The 20,095-nt window shown below is 46.2% G+C and overlaps 4 protein-coding genes across 9 annotated transcripts in view; 3 read left to right on the top strand and 1 right to left on the bottom strand.

Annotated features, from left to right (window-relative positions):
• Positions 1 to 949: 949 nt before the first annotated feature.
• Positions 950 to 5,558, bottom strand: LOC118506985. Of its 4 annotated transcripts, none has more exons than XM_036044854.1 (11): positions 5,100 to 5,558; positions 4,939 to 5,036; positions 4,503 to 4,624; positions 4,180 to 4,445; positions 3,695 to 4,113; positions 3,105 to 3,620; positions 2,825 to 3,020; positions 1,914 to 2,009; positions 1,754 to 1,828; positions 1,603 to 1,680; positions 950 to 1,516 (listed from the first exon to the last, which is right to left on the bottom strand). In XM_036044854.1, the coding sequence occupies exons 1-11, from the start codon at positions 5,227 to 5,229 to the stop codon at positions 1,044 to 1,046; spliced, it is 2,469 nt and encodes an 822-aa protein (XP_035900747.1). In that variant the 5' UTR covers positions 5,230 to 5,558; the 3' UTR covers positions 950 to 1,043. The 4 variants fall into 4 exon arrangements, with proteins under 4 accessions (XP_035900747.1, XP_035900746.1, XP_035900750.1 ...); XM_036044853.1 differs by having other exon boundaries at positions 1,754 to 1,846; XM_036044857.1 differs by lacking the exon at positions 1,603 to 1,680.
• A 1,630-nt stretch (positions 5,559 to 7,188) lies between these two features.
• On the top strand, positions 7,189 to 9,016 carry LOC118506986 (endothelial lipase-like). Its single transcript, XM_036044858.1, has one exon. It carries the CDS (start codon positions 7,329 to 7,331, stop codon positions 8,424 to 8,426), a length of 1,098 nt encoding a protein of 365 aa, XP_035900751.1. The 5' UTR covers positions 7,189 to 7,328; the 3' UTR covers positions 8,427 to 9,016.
• Positions 9,017 to 14,253: 5,237 nt separating this feature from the next.
• On the top strand, positions 14,254 to 16,845 carry LOC118506987 (choline dehydrogenase, mitochondrial-like). Its single transcript, XM_036044859.1, has 3 exons — positions 14,254 to 14,439; positions 14,532 to 14,765; positions 14,834 to 16,845. The coding sequence occupies exons 1-3, from the start codon at positions 14,271 to 14,273 to the stop codon at positions 16,312 to 16,314; spliced, it is 1,884 nt and encodes a 627-aa protein (XP_035900752.1). The 5' UTR covers positions 14,254 to 14,270; the 3' UTR covers positions 16,315 to 16,845.
• Positions 16,846 to 18,884: 2,039 nt separating this feature from the next.
• Positions 18,885 to 20,095, top strand: part of LOC118506988 (flocculation protein FLO11) — a 44,329-nt gene continuing 43,118 nt past the window's right edge. Inside the window, exon 1 of one of the 3 annotated variants that reach the window (XM_036044860.1) lies at positions 18,885 to 19,018. The gene's annotated coding sequence lies outside the window, so the exon portion shown is untranslated. The remainder of the gene's footprint in view (positions 19,019 to 20,095) is intronic. The other 2 variants (XM_036044862.1, XM_036044861.1) reach the window with 2 other exon arrangements.

The raw sequence follows: 20,095 nt of genomic DNA on the forward strand, positions 1-20,095 counted from the left end.
TAGTGTTTACGGTGAGTCAGAAGATCAGAGAGAGAAAGAGAGAGAGAGAGAAGCAAAAATGTAGATCAAGCTAGACAGTGATCGTCGACTTATTTCACTGTGCCGAATGAAAGGTGAGTGATTTACTGCACTTACCACTGTTCGAAGTACAAGATGCTCAAAGCACTTCCTTCCAAACATACTATGATGGCAATGAGGAGCAAATTTTCTCACCAAATCTCATCGAGTAGGGCCTTTGGGCTTAGAATTTTTCTGCCCAGATACTACCCCTCTATACTGAGCTGCCACAATGAGTGATTAAATCGATTTGGAAGTCCTCCACATTGTTCACATCGCAGTATACCCTTGGTAGAGCGTTGAAAGCTTATGTCTCTGTTGTTCTCCAATCGATTGGGAAACCTTCTGGCACGTCTGGAAGATGAGAGAAACAAGAGCACCATCAGCTAGCCTTTTGCGCAGGACCATTGCGTAATGCTACAATTGTGCGCATGATGGTGGAAAACTAACTCACCTTTTGCGGTTGTTCCTAATTTTGCATTGACCGCCTCAAGACCTCCCGAGACCTCCCGCCGAGTGACGAGTGGCGAGTGAGCTTCTGCTGGTGATTATTTAATTTACGAGCGTAATCAAACGTCAATAAGCGGTTGTAATCAGTTTGCCCACCAGTCGGCCAGTAGAGTATGCTACTGAGGAGGTTACCCTCCTTACACGATTCGACGCAAGATATTGCCTGCTCACGAGCGTTGATCGAGCAGTGGTAAAGGAAGTGTTCATTGGGTTAATGTTGCAATTAGAGTAGTGAAAGGGAGTCATTTATAGGCAGGTCGGACGGTCGGACGCGATCGGGAGATGTTGTGTACTGCGTTGGAGTGCTAAAAATCCACTCGTCCAACGAGTAAAACACTCATCAAATACAGAAGGCAAATAATGCTTGTTTTCTGCTTACATTACACTTTACAATAAATACAGTTTTATTATGACTCGTTTTTTTGTTCTGCCCAAAAGCGCTCCTGCTGACCCAGTGCCCGCAGTCCGTGGTTTGCTCATACCTGACAGCAGACCATTTGCTGCGCACGGTTGCAGAAAGAGATCAGGTTCAAGCGATGATATATGTCCACCATCCGGCCATTCCAGTACAGCGAAGGACAGCGCGTATAGTGCAGACATCTGCCAGCGGTCCCAGCCGGAAGTGTACACAGTCCGTTCTCGTACAGCTCAATCGAACGAATAACTGACACGAGCTGATTGTGGTCGACCAGGGTCGCAGGTGACCGGTTCGGTATGGGTCCGTAGCGTAAGGGGGCCGATGTTTGGCCCGGATGATGGAGGCTGGCGTGTGAGGCCCGGTATGGGCTGCTGGCAAGATTGTTTGCCTGCCCCTGAACGATGTGATGTGTCGCCGGTAGTTCAACGGAAGGAACTAGTTCGATGTGTACGTCATTATGCTGTATTGTATTGGGCACGACTTGCACTACCGTTTGCTGGTGGTAAGAAGATGGAGGCCGTAATGGAGGCACTGTATAAAACGAATAATACAACAGTAGAATAAGTAGTAGCAGCAGTAGTATGAACAAAGCCATGAAGGCGCTTTTTCAATGTTACCAGGTTTCGGCGAATGTCTGATATGAGGTCCGTACACTTCGTACGTTTCGGGCGTGTTGTTCAATGATTGATGATAAACTGTTAAGGTACGGATGGTGCAACACAGAAATGAAAGCGAACACACATGAAACAGACCGTTTGCTGTACTTACTGTTTACTTTGGTGGTGAACGGTCTGCCAGGCATCAGATCACTTCCGTACGGTTTTATATGATTTGTTATTACATCTGAAAGAATGAGTGGAACTGTTGTGAAGTTGGGGTGGTTGTAGTTTTTGCTGCATGAAAAGCAGGTCACCACGTTGCTATTTACCTATACGATTTGGATGGTTGATTTGATCGATGCTGTTCGAGGTGGAACTGCTGCTGGTGTTTGGGCTGTCCGGATCTTCGCCACCGAAGCGGATTGCTGGAATGGGATATGGAAAATGAGGCAATGATACTTCATCGTATTAAAAATATATTGTGCTGTGGATAAATCCCGGCACTACATGACAAGGTAGTCACAGCCTTGGTGCAAGGAGGTGGTTGGGATGGGATTTAAACCCCGGTTGTGCTGTGTGCAATCCAGGGCCGTTATCGCCTCATCCATCGGACCGCCCCAAGTTCGTAAGCTAGCTCATCGATATTTTATTCGAGCTAGCGCATATGAGATACTCGTTACTACGAGGGAATTAGAGAGATCAAGAACTTGCTTTGATAGCCTGCAAAATCTTGCAGCGTAGCTTCTCTCATATGATCATCTCGAGCTCAGTGAGTTAAGACATAACACTACGAAAACCCAACCATTTTTTACCGGGGAAGAAAATTTTCAAAGTCATCATAGTACGAATAATGCTCCTTAAAACTACAAAAGTCGATCGTGTTTTTGACTTCTTGATACTATCCTTGATCCTTAATTCCTATCTCAATGACATAGTTTTTGTCACCAGGAACGAGAGAGATGGCATCAAGCATCTCGACTGTATTCTACGAGCTGATGAATGATGAAGTCTACATCTTAGGCTTCTTCATAAAGCCACATGTGCTTTAGGGTTTGAAAGCAGGGCAGGCTCTCGTTTCTAAGCAACGTACAGTAAGTTTCTCTATTCCTAGTTTAACATCGCTATTTGCTAAGATTTTAATATAATACTAGGTTTAATAATTATTTATACTCCATTGCTCAGAAAACATTGACCCAATAGCGAGAAAACTCTCAATCAAATATCCCAACGATGTACTTACACGTCAGAAGCGGATCATTTTCGGGCAGATGTCTCAGGATAATTGATTCAATCCAGTCATAGAACGGCGCCAGACGCGTCGCAACAAACAGATTCTGAGCTCCTCCACATGCCCCTTCGTCCATCGTGTTGACAGCGTACACGTACGGTACAATGTTATCCCGCCGGAAGTTTGACACAGCACCACCTGGCTCAAGCTACAACCAACAACAAAAAAGCAAGAAAAATACACCCATAAACCGCCATTCATGATGATGTCCGATCTCCAATGAACCACATACCTTACAAATCCCCGGCACCAAATCGATCGGATTGTACGTGCACAGGAAATCGCTGTTAAACCCAGTCCACAGTGTGCTGTTCACCTTCCACGCGTCGTTCGCCTCACAGCGGCCATTTTCCGTGACGAGCGCGACCAGTATTTTGAGCGAAACATTTTTCGCCACATCTTCCGGCACATTCTTCACCTCCGGACCGTAGCCGGAAAAGAACACGATCGGATCGGTAATGCGATCCTCCCTCCAGATGCAACCCGGTGCAATAATTTGATAGATTTTGTTCGGGTTGTAAAACTTGGCGAGCGTAAGGACCGCTAGGTTGTGATAGCTTTTACCCGTGATGTACTTGGGATGTACATCGATGTCCACTATTTCTACCAGCTCGTTGTTTGCCTCGATAAACGCCGGCTGTTCGTTGTTGCGTACGGCACAGGCGGCTGCGGTGATGACGTGTCGGTAATCGATTAGTGCTCCACTGCACTGGTGAAAGGAGCTGTTGTCCGGTTTGCGAAGATTAACCTGTTTGAAGCGAAACAAAACGAAGAAAAATGGTGGATCTCTGCCTAGTAGCATCTTAGACGGGCTGAGCCTACCTTAAAGAAGGGAGAATTATTTTGTGGACTTAGCCGACTGTCGGAGAACGGTCTCGCCGGTAAGCATTCCGTGTTTCTCGCACATTCAATCGGATCGGCCGTTACGTTCACCCGCTCACGGATCCAATCGATGTAGCTCGATACCTTCGTGTACACACCGAGCGATCCATCCCAACAACCAGTCCCGAACGATACGACGCCCGTCAGGTACGGGATGGTACGGGTCACATCGGACAGATCGATCTGCAGCGGTCCACCGGAATCTCCCAGACAGGCGTCCTTGTGAGGCGTTTTAGTGCAGAACTGATCCGACGTTAGACCGTACCGCAGCCGGGCATCCTTCGGGAGTTCGTTGTTGCAGGATTCGGAATCGTAGTGCGTCAGTGTGACCTTCTGCAGCGTTGGACTCATTCCCGAAGCTAAAAAATGATATGAAAGAGTAACGAAATGAAGAGCACCAGTTCGAGATCACAAGAAACGCTTACTGTAGGATGTAAATCCAAAGCCGACTGCACGCAAACTTGAACTGTACTCGCTCAAATTATCCAGCGGCCACAGACATATGGGACACACGGCGGTGTTAAAGCTGGCCTCCCGATCAAGCTCGATCAGTGCGATATCGTAGTACTTGCGGTTCTTCTTAAACTTCTCGTGCACGGTAAAGCTAACGATGCTGAACTGCTGTGCCGTTTCGTCGTCCTCGACGGTGGCCAAATTCGTATCGCCAAGGCGTACCGAGTCGGGTGGAATTCTGTAACGAATTCCGCGGAAATTAAAAGCCATCACTCGCGCATACGGTAACACTTACTTATCATCGTCCACTTTACAATGGGCAGCCGTTAGAACATATTTGGCAGCTATCAACGAACCGCCACATTTGTACTGCACCACTGTTGGCGATACCTTCGTGTCCGTCCATCCGATCGCTGCCTGCAAGGGGATATTAAGATATATTGAGAGCCAAACATATCGCACCGATCGTATCATTGCTAGTGTTAGGTAATACACTGTCGATCACCACGTATATTGGAATCTTGGCAGTAGGAATATTGGTGGAAATTAATTCTAACGCTTAGTCACTGATGGTCACTGGTATGCTTCAAGGTAATCACTTTCCTAGCGGAACGGTGCGATCTTCTCACAAACTCGGTACCGAGGAGTTGCGCAACAATCTCCCGCACAATGACTTTGCCCACAAGAATAACCTGTTTGGACTGTTGTGCTGACAGACATCTAATACTTACCATATGAGGAAACTCCTTCAGCAATGCTCGACGTCCGCCAAAAATGAAAAACCCCAGTGCGCTGGAAACATCCTCACTGTAGAACCGACTGGGACAATCTGGAATGAGCCGGATAAAGTCAGGTGACCTCACTCACCATCAATTTGAATTCTGCACATTACCAACTAACGATTTACGGTCGTAGTATCCTTCCGGTGCACTATCGATAAAGGCATTTTCACCCCATACCCGAACACAGCCAAACAGCAACGCACATACGATCAGTAGGAGCTGCATCACAAGGCTCACCATACAATAGCTACCGTCCGGCCGTCGATTAATTGCCTTCTGCGGCTCAGATAACAACACAACACTGTCACTTGTCACTTTTACACCTGCCACGATCACACTGTCGATCAAAGCACGGACGATCGTAGTTGGAAGTGTTTGGCTAGCTGAGTGGAGTCACCTGGCAGGCAGGCGCTTCTGTCGTCGGTTTGGAGTGGGCTGACTTTAAATGAGCCCAGCTGTAATTCGCCTCTCGGCCTTAGGTGGCAAGATAATTGACCTTGATGGTAGCAGCAGCAGCAGCAACAGGTAGCAGTTGCTCCTGGCACGCAAGATGTCTGCAGTGCGAGCAGTTCAGACTTCTTCTGCAATGTCAGCGCCACCCTTGCAGAGCTATAAATCATAACTGGCTCCGGCTCGGTCGGGATCTACTTGGAAGCTTCAATCGCTGGGTGTAGTGGTGATTGTTGAGAAAAACCCAAACACCACGGAATTCCATCTACTACGTCAACACTGTCGTCGGGTCGTGCTGTCTATGCAGTTGCAAGTGTCAAGAAAACGGCAAACTTAACCCCTAAATAGATCTCGCAATTTTCTAGCTGAACCTGCCAGTTCGACATCCCCGTTATCACCACTACCACACAGATCTTGACCAGCAATACAAACACAACGGCAGCTATTGGTCAACAAGTTAACCAATACCATTGTTGCGATGTTTCACATGCACATCCTCCCAGGCGAGCCCCACTGATCTTGTTCAGCTTGGACCACCCCGGAGACGATCTCAAACAACATCATCCCCCGAAAACGATGGTCCATCGGCTATGAAGATCACCCGTGAATGAAACGCTATTATATGATAATTAAATCTGTTTCACAGTGCTAAAAGCGGTCGCCATCTAAAACCATGGCCCGGCTTGCCATATAACCAGGCTCGCCGAGTTTCATGGGAGGGGGCATGTTTGTTGACGGCGAGACAATGTGTAACATTAACTAATTACGCACACTGTCGTACGGATTTCCCTGGCCCCGGGGGTGCAAAAGAGGCGGACGTTCAGATCAGTGCACGCTATCATAAAAAAATGATCAACATATAATTGGTATGATTGATACAGGGAAGAATTCTGGTTCCCTTCGCTGACCAGGTTGTTTGGTCGCTTGGACGAGATAGCTGGTGAGCTCGTGTGTGTCGGTGTGATGGGCCATTGCAGTAGATGAATGGCGTGTGTGGCGGGAACAGAATCGCGTCCAGACATCGTGCACTAAACGTGCGCTTAAATACATTAACCCCAGCCGAACATACCTACACCAGAGAGTGCCTGTGGAGGTTACGTTACGTTACGAATACGTTGACCCTGGGCGGGTGGAAATGGCGCGTAAGATCGCAAGTTAATTTTATCCTGATAAATGACGTGATCTACTTTAAAGATGGACGGGGATTCCAGAGGCTGAGTAGTATAGATCAAAAATACCCTAAAGATTTTAGTGGGCTGATAATTGTGGCAATGGTGACTACGATATAATCTTCAATAGATTCATTGGTTTTATTAAATGAAATTTAATTAAATGTGTTAAAAAGTTTATTTTAGAACAGCAACAGAATTCCCTAACTGAATCACCATCACGGGTCCAAATTAAGTTACACTCAGAAATCCCAACTCGGAGACCTTTTTTTAGTCTTATCTTAAATCTCTATAAATCGTTTTACTCCAGCCCCGCTCAGCAGATACGAGGACCTAAATGAAATCTCCCATAACCTTATATTCCGTAATCAGCTGCACAATGCAGTGTTAAGTAATTAACGCTATGGTTCGGAATTAAATCGTCTTATCGGACATTGGCAAGCCGTCGCCTATCATCATCGTTAAACGCCGATCTCTTTTTCCTGATAAAAACTAGTCGCCTTGAGGTAGGTTCAGTGCCACGCCACTGTGAAAGAAGTACGAATTCACCTGATTGACCTTGCTGTGTAGATTTCACGGTCTCAGCACTCCTTATCGGACACGGTACCGGTGTCCACGGGGTAGAAAACGATAGATAAAGGTGCGTTACAGGGTGGAACCGATTTCAAACACAAACAGTCGATTCAGTGGTGACGACGCGCGTTCGAGCTGGTGATCATAATGGTGCATCCTTTCGGTTCGGTTCTAGCACTGCTTCCTCTCTTGGCAGCAAGTGTACAGTGTGTGGTGGTAGTTAAACCAGCGGCGCAAACCAACCAACTCCTAGAAAACGATCTAGACGAATGGGTACGCATTCCAACGTTGGTCGACGAATGGATCTGGACACATCGACGTTCGGTTGGGGCTGTGATGAAAAGCCATCGATCATCTTTATCGTCAACGAATATTGAATTTCTGCTCTACACTCGACGCGATACAGGTGATGAAGCTCACCGCCTGGAGCTAGGAAACAGGGAGTCTTTGGTTAGCTCCGCCTTCAGTCCGGATCGCCCAACAAGAATCGTCGTGCACGGGTGGCAAAACAGCAAAAGTTCACCGATTGCGGAAAGCATTCGCGATACATACCTGCTCCTGTGGGACTACAACGTGATTGTGGTGGATTGGTCCGCCTGTTCGATGCACTGGAACTATGTGCGTGCCGTCGGATGCGTCCCGGTCGTCGGTCAATCATTGGCGCAGTTGCTCGATGAACTTCAGCAGCACACGGGCCTAGCTATGGAATCGGTGTACATTGTCGGGCACAGTCTTGGAGCTCACGTTGCGGGTATCGCAGGCAAGATGATACAGACTGGACAGCTGCATACGATCATCGCCCTCGATCCGGCCCTACCACTGTTCTCGATCCGTCAGCCAGAAAATCGTATCGGACCGCAGGACGCAATGTACGTGGAGGTAATACACACCAACGGTGGACTGCTCGGATTTCTGCACCCGATCGGGACGGCTGACTTTTACCCGAACGGTGGCACGCACCAGCCGGGCTGTGGACTGAACGTGGTCGGACTGTGTTCCCACTCGCGTGCCTGGGAACTGTTTGTGGAATCGTTGCTAGAACCGGAGGAAAAGTTGCTGGCCAGCCGGGTCGATTCGCTGGACGAGATACAGCGTGATGCTGGTGGTGCTCGTCCGTTGAAAAGCAACGCTCCCTACGGACCGTCGACGGAGCGGGTTAAAATGGGAGGCGAACCATCGAGTGCTGGACAGGCCCGTGGGCTTTATTCTATCACCACGCGCGATAAAAGTCCATTTTTCTCCTGAAACTAGGGTAGCGTAGCTTGCGCAACGTGTGCATTAACGTTTAACCAAGGGCCGGAGAGGATGCATCATCAGCCGCATGCGCTAAGCCTGTATCGAATTGGAACCCATTTTTCCCGCCAGTTGGAAATATGAGTTAGATTAACGATCAACGGCTTACTAAGCTAGCTTGCAATTGGGAATGAAATTCGGTGGCATTTATTCGCAAAACACAAAAAAACAACGCAACCGTCAAAAACGGCTCATCCTAAACCATTCACACTTGGTGTCATAAGCTATTGTTTCAACGACTTTCGGACGCTGCAGTCGGATTGCGTAAGTGTGTGAGTTATTTTGCCGTCTAAATTCGATTACGAATGTGCAACGGCTGTCTGTTGGGTGTTTACAAGGCAAGAAAATTCCTCAGAGCTATGCTTTTAGTAATGGTTTAGCGGCAGTTCGTCAATCATCTATGTCAATGCAAGGCTGTTGGTTGGTCATTAGTATTAAAACGTGATTTTCATATGCAACGTTTTTAATTTGCATTTGCAATCGTGGTGTGCTAGAGAAGAACTTAAAGAGTAAGGAAATTAAATTGTATAGTATAACAGCAATTAGTTGAATAACTTATGTTTGCTTATTCTGTGTGTCAAATTATGTGTCAAAATCTTCTAATGAAGAAATAAGAAGGAAACGATCTCTCAGCAATGAAACGCTAGCAAAACATGAAGGCAATTTTATGATATTCAGAAACGCCGCTAAGATTATGCGCCGATCCAAGCTAACACATGAATACTTTTTAACGAATTTAAATAAATTTTGTGTGTAGTTATATATTCCCCATTCCTTCTTGACCTTCTTCTTAAATTTCACAGGATTTCTGAATATTGTAACGCTCCAGTTATTCCTGACCACTACTCAAGTTTAAATGGATAATTTTCTGGTAGAGTTGGACTTCATTGCACTTTTCCGGCTCGGCTTAAGATATTAAACATATTAAAATTCATTGTTTTTAAATTTGCCAATTTCTTTCCAGCCCTGGGCAGTTGCAATCGGCAGTTTAGAATGATAAGCTATATTTTTCATTTCAAATTTCGTAACACCATGGGGAATAATTGGGGCCAAACGGTAGCCGAGGCGATAGCGGTGCTAGTCTTCGCACGGTAGAACCAAAGATCAAATCCAATACAGAGCGCCTCTCGGTTCCAAACGTTATACTAGTTGTGTATCAATTGTTGCGCTAGTCTCAAAAACTGTTTCATATTTCGAAAAATTATTCGTTTATTTTAATTTTCTAATTTTTATTAGAAACTTATAAACAACAAATTTTTTTATTCAATTTAAGTGAACGATTCGAATGCTAAATTTGTATAATTTTCCATACAAAATGAAATGCAGCGTTAGAAGCAAGAAAATAGCACAAAAAATGGCAATATACGTTGCACTAATTGTTTTAGTATTTTATTTTATTTGAAAAAATATTGAGAATTAATAAATGATTCAAAACTAGGTCGTTCCAGCTTTTCTCTCTTCTAGGCCTAACGTGACGACCTTTTGGGTCATGTTTGCCATTTTTGGCTTACTAGACTTAGTGATACCACGTAGTTGGAAGGTCAGTCCTCACTACAGGGGAATGCTCCGGATGATTCCAGCTGAGTGAATTAAAAAAAATCAAAGGGCATCGATTTTGTGATCTAGATTTTTTGTGATCTAGAAAATCAATACAGTCATTCTACATTGGCTTCCAAACGTTTTTAATCCTTTTAAAAAATATGAAAAAAGCAAGAGTCCTCGTTGATAGCAAGTGGTATTGCTACGCCATCAAATTATTAAATTTTTCTCCTAATCATTTCCTACATGCAACAAATGCTCAATTTTCTGAGCGAATTGCTTCTCCAGTGTTGCTAGAAAATGATTCGGTTTGATTTCCGGTTCTGTCGTGTGAAGACTGGCACCGTTATCTCCTCGGTACCTGGTACCGTTAAAAAATCTTCTGATAATTTTAATTTTTTATCTAACCAGAGTGTGTCATCTTTTTTTCTTGTTGCAGCAGAAAAACGCAGTTTGTTTTAGGAAACTTTTGAGGCCTTATAGGATTTAGAGTGGACTTTAGGGCGACATCGAAAATAAAAAATGCACGCTTCTTCCTTCTTCTTCTTCCTTGGAACTACAGCCTAAATAGGTCTCGGCCTGCCATTTTTGGTTTTCTGTGACTTGTTTTTCCCCTTAACAAAGTAGTTAGCTTTTGTCTACGGGGAGGCAGTACGGATGGGATATGAACCCAGGTCCTGCCGTGTGAAGACCGGCGCTGCAGTCGCGTCTGCCACCGGACTTGCTCGCTTAAGCAGTAAATATTTAAAGACCATGTGTTTCCTGTACGAGTTGGCAACGACCTATCAACCTGACACAATAAGTCGTTTCCGTTCGACAAAAAAGCATTGGGGTTCACTCCAAATGTTAGAAATTGGGTCCCTTACAAGGAGTGTTGACAAAATACAACGTCAACGTCAAATGCGATGACAGCCGACCGCGGAAGTACGCAGCCACTTAAGGATGAGCCACGGTCGCAGCCGAAGAGAGCAAATCTAGCCAGAGAGAGCCGGAGAAAGAGAGCGAAGGGAAAGGGCGAATGACCGCGTTACACGCGGCAGTAACAACCAAAAAGCGAGAGAAAGAAGACGTTTAGTTTTTTATCTGCCAAAAGTGTAACCGAAACTTACAAAAAAAAAAAAAACTTATTCACGGATGTAAAGAAGGCGTCACATTCATTAATTCTCGCGGAATGTTGCCTGTTGCGTTTGCAACAAGGAAAAAGCCTGAAACGAAAGAGGCGAAGGTGATGCCCGTTAAAGAAGAGTTTTATTCATCGCTACTGTCTCTTGTGACTAAAAAGATGATCTCTTTTGGTAATCGTACGGGCAAGATTGGAGAATAATAGACTCATCCACATGAATCTGTAGTCGAGAGTTCGTGTTTCTGTACCAGTTGAAAAACTACTAACCGCTTGGAGACTTTACATCACCAGTCTTATCACAGTCCAATAGACGAGAAGCTTTAAGCATATTTTTTCACACTAATGTCTCAACATTTTGAAAACATATTAGCAGATCCAAAATGGCATTTTCGTCAAACCATCTGTTTTCCAAAGCATCGCAGAGCAAAATTCGCATTGAAATAAAATAAACGCAAGGCTTCTTGCTAAGGTGAGTCTTGTCCAATATTTTCGAAACACATCCAATATGGGAATCACGTTTCAAACGCGGTCCATCGGATGCTGAAAACATACTCTCCCCATCAGCGATAACAAAAAAACAGAAACCACAGGAATGGTAGCATCCGCCAAACAAACCATGTCACGATGACAAAATCCATCACTCCCGATGCAGTGATGGCTTGCCGATGCGAGTACATCCTCCGTGATGATGGTACAACTGCGGCAGACAGCCCTCGGGCACAGTTCGTGATCGGAGAGTTGAAGATTGATTCGGAGCGGCTTCCGCACGTCCCACTGCAGCATCCCACAAATGGCGTTGTTGCAGTTGAAATGACTAACCAGCTACAAAACCGAGATGAAAAATGTAACCTTTCGACCGCAGGTGAGCCAGCCACCACGACCACGGCTTTCTCGGCTGCGACGATCCTCTTGTGATACTGATGCATCACGAGTAGTGGTGTTCGGGAGTGTTGTTCCTCGCCCGTGCTAACCTATTTCATGCGAATTTGCAACACTGACCGAACGTCGTTGCCTGGGGTGCGTTGAATTGGGTGAGAGCAGCCCAAGATTGCATTGCTGTTGAAATGCTCCTTTTTTACTATGGTCGACATACGTGAGCTATAGCGAAATAAAAATAACCCAATTTTCCTCCTAATGTATATGAGCAGCGCGCATCTGCTCATCTGCAAGAAAGTATCGTTTGCATAAATCATCCATTGTTTTAAGTACGGCCGCGATAGGAAGAGACGCCAGACGGACGGAACCGCCGGCGCACCGAACCGCTGGGATAGGAGGTTCCGTTGCTTAACGCGCTGGGAAAACTAAACGCCCTAAAGAGGCAAAATATTATATTCCGTGGGTGGAAAAGTGAATGGGACCCGGTAACGAAACGCTCAACGCGCCTCGGTGCAAAAATCAGGTCAATTCCATTATGCGTTTGACATTATGCAAAAAAATGAAAACCGACCCGAGGATTATATGGGAATGCACGGTTGCTTCACGCTTCAGGCAAGTAGTGCTCCAGCACCAGCACTCGGGTGGTTCAGTTGCAGTGACCCTCAAAAAGGGCTGGTTCGGAAAGGTCGAAATAATGCTGCTCCGTGGAAAGTGGAGGTGCAGGTGAGTTACCCTATTTCATGCTCCGGCCCGGATAATCAATCGAACCAATTTTCTTTCCGAGTTCGAACTGCTTGCTTCACGGTGAGGTAAGAGATTCTCGATCGATTGATGGTGAAACTAATAAGCCGAAATAAAAAATCTTGTCGGGCAATATGTCAGAGGCGCCACAATCGGTCAACGATTCAATCAAAACGCTGAGCTCCGTCCATGTGCGTGCGGTCGGTGACTGATCTAGAGCTGGCCTTGGGTAGATTAGGATTGATTAGCGTGCGTCAAATATCAAACGCGGTACGGGCGACCTTGACAGATTGCTCGATAATGGTGTCTGATGGGTGTTTGAGGACGTGGGAAAACGTTAAGTAAAAAGTGATACTGTCGGGTGAGAAATAAATTGAACAAGGTTATTACCATTATGGCATTGTAGTTTTATAGCAAAATTACTTATAGGGACGGATAATACTTAATTAGATCAACTAGCTCAATAAAACTATTGCTGTCAAGATTCTTCTAGTGGGTCTATAAATCTATAACAAGGATTAACAAAAGCTATGCCTTCTATTATAATGTTGCAGGAGTTAAAAATAAACTAAACTATTACCTTTATTTATTCTTTTGTAGGCCGAACGTATTGCAAGTATAGAATTGCCCTTGTGTATTATGTAATGTCCTTTTAGAAAAGAAGGTCAAGTCAGAAAACTCCCTCTTGTAAAAACTGCATTGTAAAAAATACAATGCGAAGCTTCATTTTTGTTACATTTACTTGAGCGTTAACATAAATTAAGTAAAACATGTGCTTATAAACATGTGAAAAAATGGGTGCAATCTTAAAAATACAAAACAAATAAAAATAACAGATAATAGAATGGCAAGAATGGTAAACTACACTAACAAAAGAAGAAACACTAGGTGTGAACGATCGAAAGAGCAAAATAAACAGAGAAGAAAGTAACAACATAAAAAAACGAAAGAGAGAGAGCGAAAACAAGATCTCACGCATTAACGATCGTCGAAGCATACACGATTGTCGAAGAGAATATAAGAGATGACGAAAGATACTGGAAAGCAACACAATCAAAGAGAGAGGGAGAGAGAGAGAGAGAGAGAGAGAACATGAGTCAGCGTCAGGGGTGCAGCGTCGGTAAAATGTGGGTCAATTGCGTACTTGACATTTTTTTATGAACACTATCAAAGTGTAATTTTTGGCAGCCCGTCCGTCGTGCCAGTGAAGTAAAAGTAAGTGCGCACAATCGTGCGTTCTTCATCCGTTTCCACACTGCCCAGCTTCACGCGTTGGCAGCTGGATCCTTACACTTTGGCACATATTAAGGTCACGACGACGTACCGAAAATGAAAACGGAAACGTTAACGGAAGAAATACCTGTTTGCTGCGATGAAGGGCCACAGTCCCCCGGGAGAAAGCGAGGAGCAGTAGCGAGACGAACGTGGCGGATGCGTGTGTCTCATCCAGGATTGCTAGAACGGGTCTTGGTTGTGGCCTTCGGTGTTAGTCGGTGTCGATCGTTGGGTGCGTTAGGATGGCCGTGAATGTGCGATTGTTGATGGGTTCGGTGTTGCTGGTGCTGCTACTGTGGGCCGGTTGTCTCGTCCAGCAGAGTAGTGGCCAGCTGGGCTCTGGTGGTGGTTCGTGGCTGGACAAGTTTAACAAACTGCTCAGTAGATCGAAGACGCGTAACGCAACGGAAGGTACGATCGGAATATAGGTCGACTCGGTGTGTAATTTACGCCACGTGTGTTGACGGTTTCGCTTGTCGTTTTATGTTCCTTCTAACGCCCAGACAACGAGGTGCTCGATTCGGTGGAGTATGATTTCATCGTGGTCGGTGGTGGAACGGCCGGAATGGTGTTGGCCACCCGGCTGTCCGAGAATCGTAACTGGAAGGTGCTGCTGCTAGAGGCTGGCCAGTATGGTACGAAGCTGTTCAACATCCCGATCGGGTTCCAGCTTGCCGTACTGTCCGATGCTTACAACTGGAAGTTCTTGAGCGAACCTCAGCGTCATGCCTGTTGGGGTAAGTGGTCGGTGAAGGTGTGACTGATGCCGGCGGCACTGTATTAGGCCCTCTTGTCTTACCTTCAGGAACGATCGATGGCCGTTGTCCGGTTGATATTGGTAAGGGCGTTGGTGGCAGCACGCTCATCAATGGACTTATCTTCTCCCGCGGCAATCGTGACGATTACGATCGTTGGGCAGCGGCCGGAAATGATGGATGGTCGTACGATGAGGTGTTGCCCTACTTCCGCAAGTTTGAAAAATCTACCAGTGAAAAGCCGGACGGTAAGTTCCGTTCGGCAGGTGGTCCTCTCCGTGTAGAACGATCGGCATATCGATCGGAGCATGCGCGTATCTACCTCGAGGCGGCAAAGGAAGCCGGCTATCAGCTGGTTGATTATAATGGCCGTACCCAGTTTGGAATATCACCTGTGCAAGCAACGATGACAAAGGGACAACGATTGTCAGCGTATAACGCGTATCTTCAGCCCGTTCAGAAGAAGCGTACAAACCTGAAAACGTTGACCGGTGCACTGGTTACGAAGATTATGATCGATCCAACTACGAAAGTGACCGAAGGAGTCCGGTTCACCAGAAATGGTCAGCAGTTTGAAGTGCGCGCGCGTAAGGAAGTGATCCTGTCCAGTGGTGCCATCCTTACTCCGCAGCTGCTGATGGTATCGGGTGTGGGACCTCGCGAACATCTGGAATCACTCGGCATACCGGTGGTGGAAGATCTTCCCGTCGGCGAAACCCTGTACGATCATCTGGGCTTTTCCGGCCTACAAATCGTGATGAACGGTACCGGATACTTCGCACCCGGTGATATCCCTACGTTCGAAAACTTCTACGAATATCTCAAGGGCAAGGGCGTTCTCACCGTGCCGGCCGCAGTGGAGCTCGTCACCTACCCAAACCTAACGCTCGCCGGCCGACGTGGACCAACGCTGGAGCTTACGAATCTGATCAGTTCGTTCGCGGTGGACAAGGGCACGACGGCCAAGAACAGTGTGCGGATGCGAGACGACATTTATGAAGCCGTTTACCGGCCACTCGAGACGCAGAACCACTTCACGATCATCGTGCAGAATCTACACCCACTGTCCAGGGGCACGGTACGGCTGCGCAGTGCCAAGCTGTCCGATGCACCGGTCGTCGATCCGAACTATCTGGCCGAAGAGCTGGACGTGGACGTGGTGCTGGAAGGCATTCGTGAGGTTCAGCGTGTTCTCGAGACGGAGGAGATGCGTCGGTACGGTGCGACCGTGTGGGCCGCACCGCTACCGAACTGTGTGCAGCACGAGCGCGACTCGGACGACTACTGGCGCTGTGCGGTGCGTACCGTGTCGTTCTCGCTGACCCACTTCACGTCCAGCTGCAAAATGGGGCCACCGACGGACGACTATGCGGTCGTTGGCCCCGACCTGCGGGTGTACGGTGTGGAGAATTTGCGCGTCGTCGACGCGAGCATCATCCCGGAACCGGTTTCCGCGCATCCGATGGCGGCCGTGTATATGATCGCGGAAAAGGCGGCCGATCTGATCGCACAGCAGTACGCCGACGATTGATCTTGCGGCGGGGAAGCGACACTCTCCGGGGAGGGGGGAAGAGATGGCGGGCGAGACTTTCTCGACGGTTTTGCGACTCTGTGATGGCCGTGCCGTGTCGTAATGGGGCAAACGAGCCATGAGTTTGAGCGGATGCTTGGCGATTATCACATCGTTTGGCTGGATGGTTCAGGAAGGATGCCGGCGCTCAGGCCCGGCCGTGCTGAGGTTTATTAGGTTAGGAAGAAGCACAACGATCGATAATAAATTAGCATTAATATTATACAAACTTGCGTAATGGGCGCCGTCCCAGATGGCTTAGCTAGTTTCTGGTGTTGAGGGAAAATTTGGCCGATTCACATCTGGAACGCAGATCCACCGCCAAGATTGGGCAATAGAAGGAAATCTGAATGCGGAACGATGCCATTACATTCTTAAATGATCATGAAAAGATTTTGAAACTGATCAGTTAAGAAGTTTCAAATATAATCATATTTCGATCGTTCGAAAAACATTCAAGTTTTTGTACTTTAGTACAGGTTTGAGGATGGATAGTTTAAGGATTGCTTAAAAAATAAAGACTTTTGTTAAAAAATTGTTACATTTTATTCAGATATTGTTTTACAGGTCACAGCTTTAACTTATTGCTAAAGCACACACACTTTTTTATAAACTGCTTAAACCCGTTTCGTCCAACTTTTGCATCATGCTCCTCAAATGTCAATTGATAGTGGAATTATTTTAAATCATAAACATAAAAACCAAAAAGTATCATCCTTTCTCCTCATAAAGCCCTATTAGACTTCCTCACGAACCTTAACAAGCAAAAAACAAATCCGAAAGGCGCTTTTTCTTCTGAAGCGTATATCAGATAAAACGTTTGATACAATGTATCATTTAGCTTTGCCGGTGGAAAACAGTTTCTGATTACATCTTGAAGAAGCTGCTAAGCGGATTATAACCTTTGCAACGTTCGCCACGGTAGGCTCGATCATGATAACTGAATGTTTTGAAGTTACAAATTAAGATTGTTGACTGGAATGCTGGATTTCGTCACGAGTTTTATGATAAGCATAAAAGTTTCGGTGGGCTAACGCTAACAAGCTTGGTCACAGAGACAGCAATAAATAGTCTTAAAATGGATGAAGAAGATCTACTGACACTGTGGCTTCCAGTCTTCAGAACTTTATGAGTTCAATAAAATGTTGTACAAAATCTCCACCATAATATTTTTTTTGCCTCGAGAATCACATAATCTTGTCTTAATTTAATTTACTTGTGACAAGATAATCAGCTAGTATTACACGTGTATCTGTAAAGTGGATAACTAGCGACGAAGTTCAACATTCTCTGGTGATCACTGTCAATCATAACACAAGTATCCTAAGACGTTCAATGTCTATCAAACACCTTCAATGATACTGTTTGATGTACTCTACTGTAAACAAAGAGAAACACTTGCGCTTAATGTCACCCGTAACGCAACGCCATTTAAATTGAACACGCTTGCCATCTCAACAGCAAACTGATAACCGGACATCAACGACCGATCGAACATCTCGTCGTCCAAAAACACTTCCCCCGTAACAAGGACACCTAACTGCTCCTTCCACCGCAAAAGGGAACCGTCCCTTCCGACCGCCCTCGATGTCATCTGTATGGCCTCGGGATTTGGTCGGGTGTTAATTATGTTTCTCCCATCCCTGACACCCTGCGGGCATCGAGAACGCTGCAGACAACCGTACACCAACACTCATTACCTGAATGTCAGACGGTTTATTAGAAGCGCCTTGACGCGCGAATGACTTTACACGACCGGGTGGTAGCTACCGCGGCCCAGCAGCTCGCACATGCTGTGGAATGTTGAACGGGCGCATTTCCCCTTACAGTCACGCGGAGCAAATCAAGCGAGAAAATCAAAACAAACAACGGCAAGCCGCACGCGGACGGCACCACCGTGAGAGCTGTTGTTGAAAAGGGTGCTACGGCGCGATTCGTGGTGAGTGATCCGTGAGTGATCGTGAGTTCGAAAATAGGAAGGGGAATCTTGAAAGCTCTCCGGTGGGATGCAAAAGCTCAGTGTGAGTTCTGTTTTGAATTCACATTTTGGGGGTTGTAAAGTGCTCTTACAATGATGGTACAGACACGTTTTAGCGAACAATTGAGTGATCTAAAAAATGCTTGACGCTTAATTTAAAATCTCACCTAAATATGATTTTTGAGAACATAGTTATAATAAACAAATTAATACCTTTTTGAAGTCGAATTAGTAGATGTTCTTAAATATTTTGTTTTTTAAATTCAAATTCTGAATTCGAAGGATATCTCATAAGGATAGCTTAAAAGCTTCAAACTTTAATTTTAAAAACCATCAGAAAATAGATTTGATCTTCACAATATCTCACCTTAAATCTACTTTAAATTGTTCAATTAATAGTTGAGCTATGATGTCGGGCTCCCAAGCACATGGTACTGCAGTGAGCGCCTAGCAAAAGCTTTCGCACTCACTCATCCCCGAATCGCGCGCGAACGAACGTTCCACCTCTTTGCGCGCGCCTGCACCGAAGTCTACTCCGGACAAGGCCCGACCAGGTAAAGCCAGGTTGCCAGACCATACGACTTCATCAGTACGGTTCAAATCGCGCCCCAAAGCAGTCGTTGACTAGACAACACCGGGTAACGTTACGTACGCGCATATCCCAACCGGACAGGTCGCAGCGTTCGTGTAAGTGCATCATCTTCGTGGGAACGGGGAGCTGTTACTTTGCCGATACTGCCGGTAGTGGTGTAGGCGAAGTTATGAGCGAAAAAATACCCCGCTTCATTAGTGGTGCCTAAGGATCGGACCAACACTCTAAGAACTGAAGATGGATTGTGATGGGGTGATCTTTAGAGTGAAAATAGTGCATCGGTGCAATGGTGCATGGTGACGGTGACTTGTTGGAGCTGCGTGAAGGCGTGTGAAAACTGAAGTTGCTGTATGGTTGTGTGTGTGTGTGTTGAATTCAAGCAGCTACTACAGTGCACGGTTAATGGCAAGCTGAGTCCGTTTTGGGTCCCCGATTGGAAACGTTCAAAAGGCTTTGCGGTGGTTGCGTTGCGGCAACGATCTGTCAACCAGCATATCGTTACACCAACCCAATCTCGTCTCGTTTTGCTGGGTGGAGGTGTTATTTGAGGCGGGTACTGTGGGCTGCCGACAGCTGAAGATGACAAAGGGAAACACCAACCCGATGGTCCGATTGTTCGTCCATTGGGCAATGGTAATCGTTTCGGACATTTGGCGTTTTCTGACGCGAGTTGCGTTTGTTTATGAGAAATCTGTTTGTGGAATCTAAGAAGAAAAAAAACAAGATGATCGTATTATGATCCAACAGATAGTTGATCAAAGTGAACCTATCTAGTGTTAAGCGGGGGAAGCTTAAATTCGAAATTAGAAGTTAACCTTCCCCCCTTCCAGGAGAGAATACCGCGTGCGTGCCGCTAGACATACAACGGAGGCAAGCGTTACCGGAGCTGCTGACATATTATCGGCAAGAGTAAAGTAATCATAACTTTACAGCAATTTATGGCACCTCCTTGGGCGACGAGGAGATCTTCTAGCCGGCGACGCCCACGGTACCGCCGACGCCTCCCCGAAGTGCCGGGTCGCAAGGGGCCAGTGCCACGTGATTAATGTTGCAGTCGGTGTGCTTTACACATTATTATTTATTAATAAATTTCGATCCACCTCCGCCAAGGTCAAAACGGGCCGGCTTCAGGTGTGGCCCGATCGATGATTCACCAGTCTGTTGGTTTTGTG

This window comes from Anopheles stephensi, chromosome 2, assembly GCF_013141755.1.
Source record: "Anopheles stephensi strain Indian chromosome 2, UCI_ANSTEP_V1.0, whole genome shotgun sequence".
In the NCBI taxonomy this organism is placed as follows: Eukaryota; Metazoa; Arthropoda; class Insecta; order Diptera; family Culicidae; genus Anopheles; species Anopheles stephensi.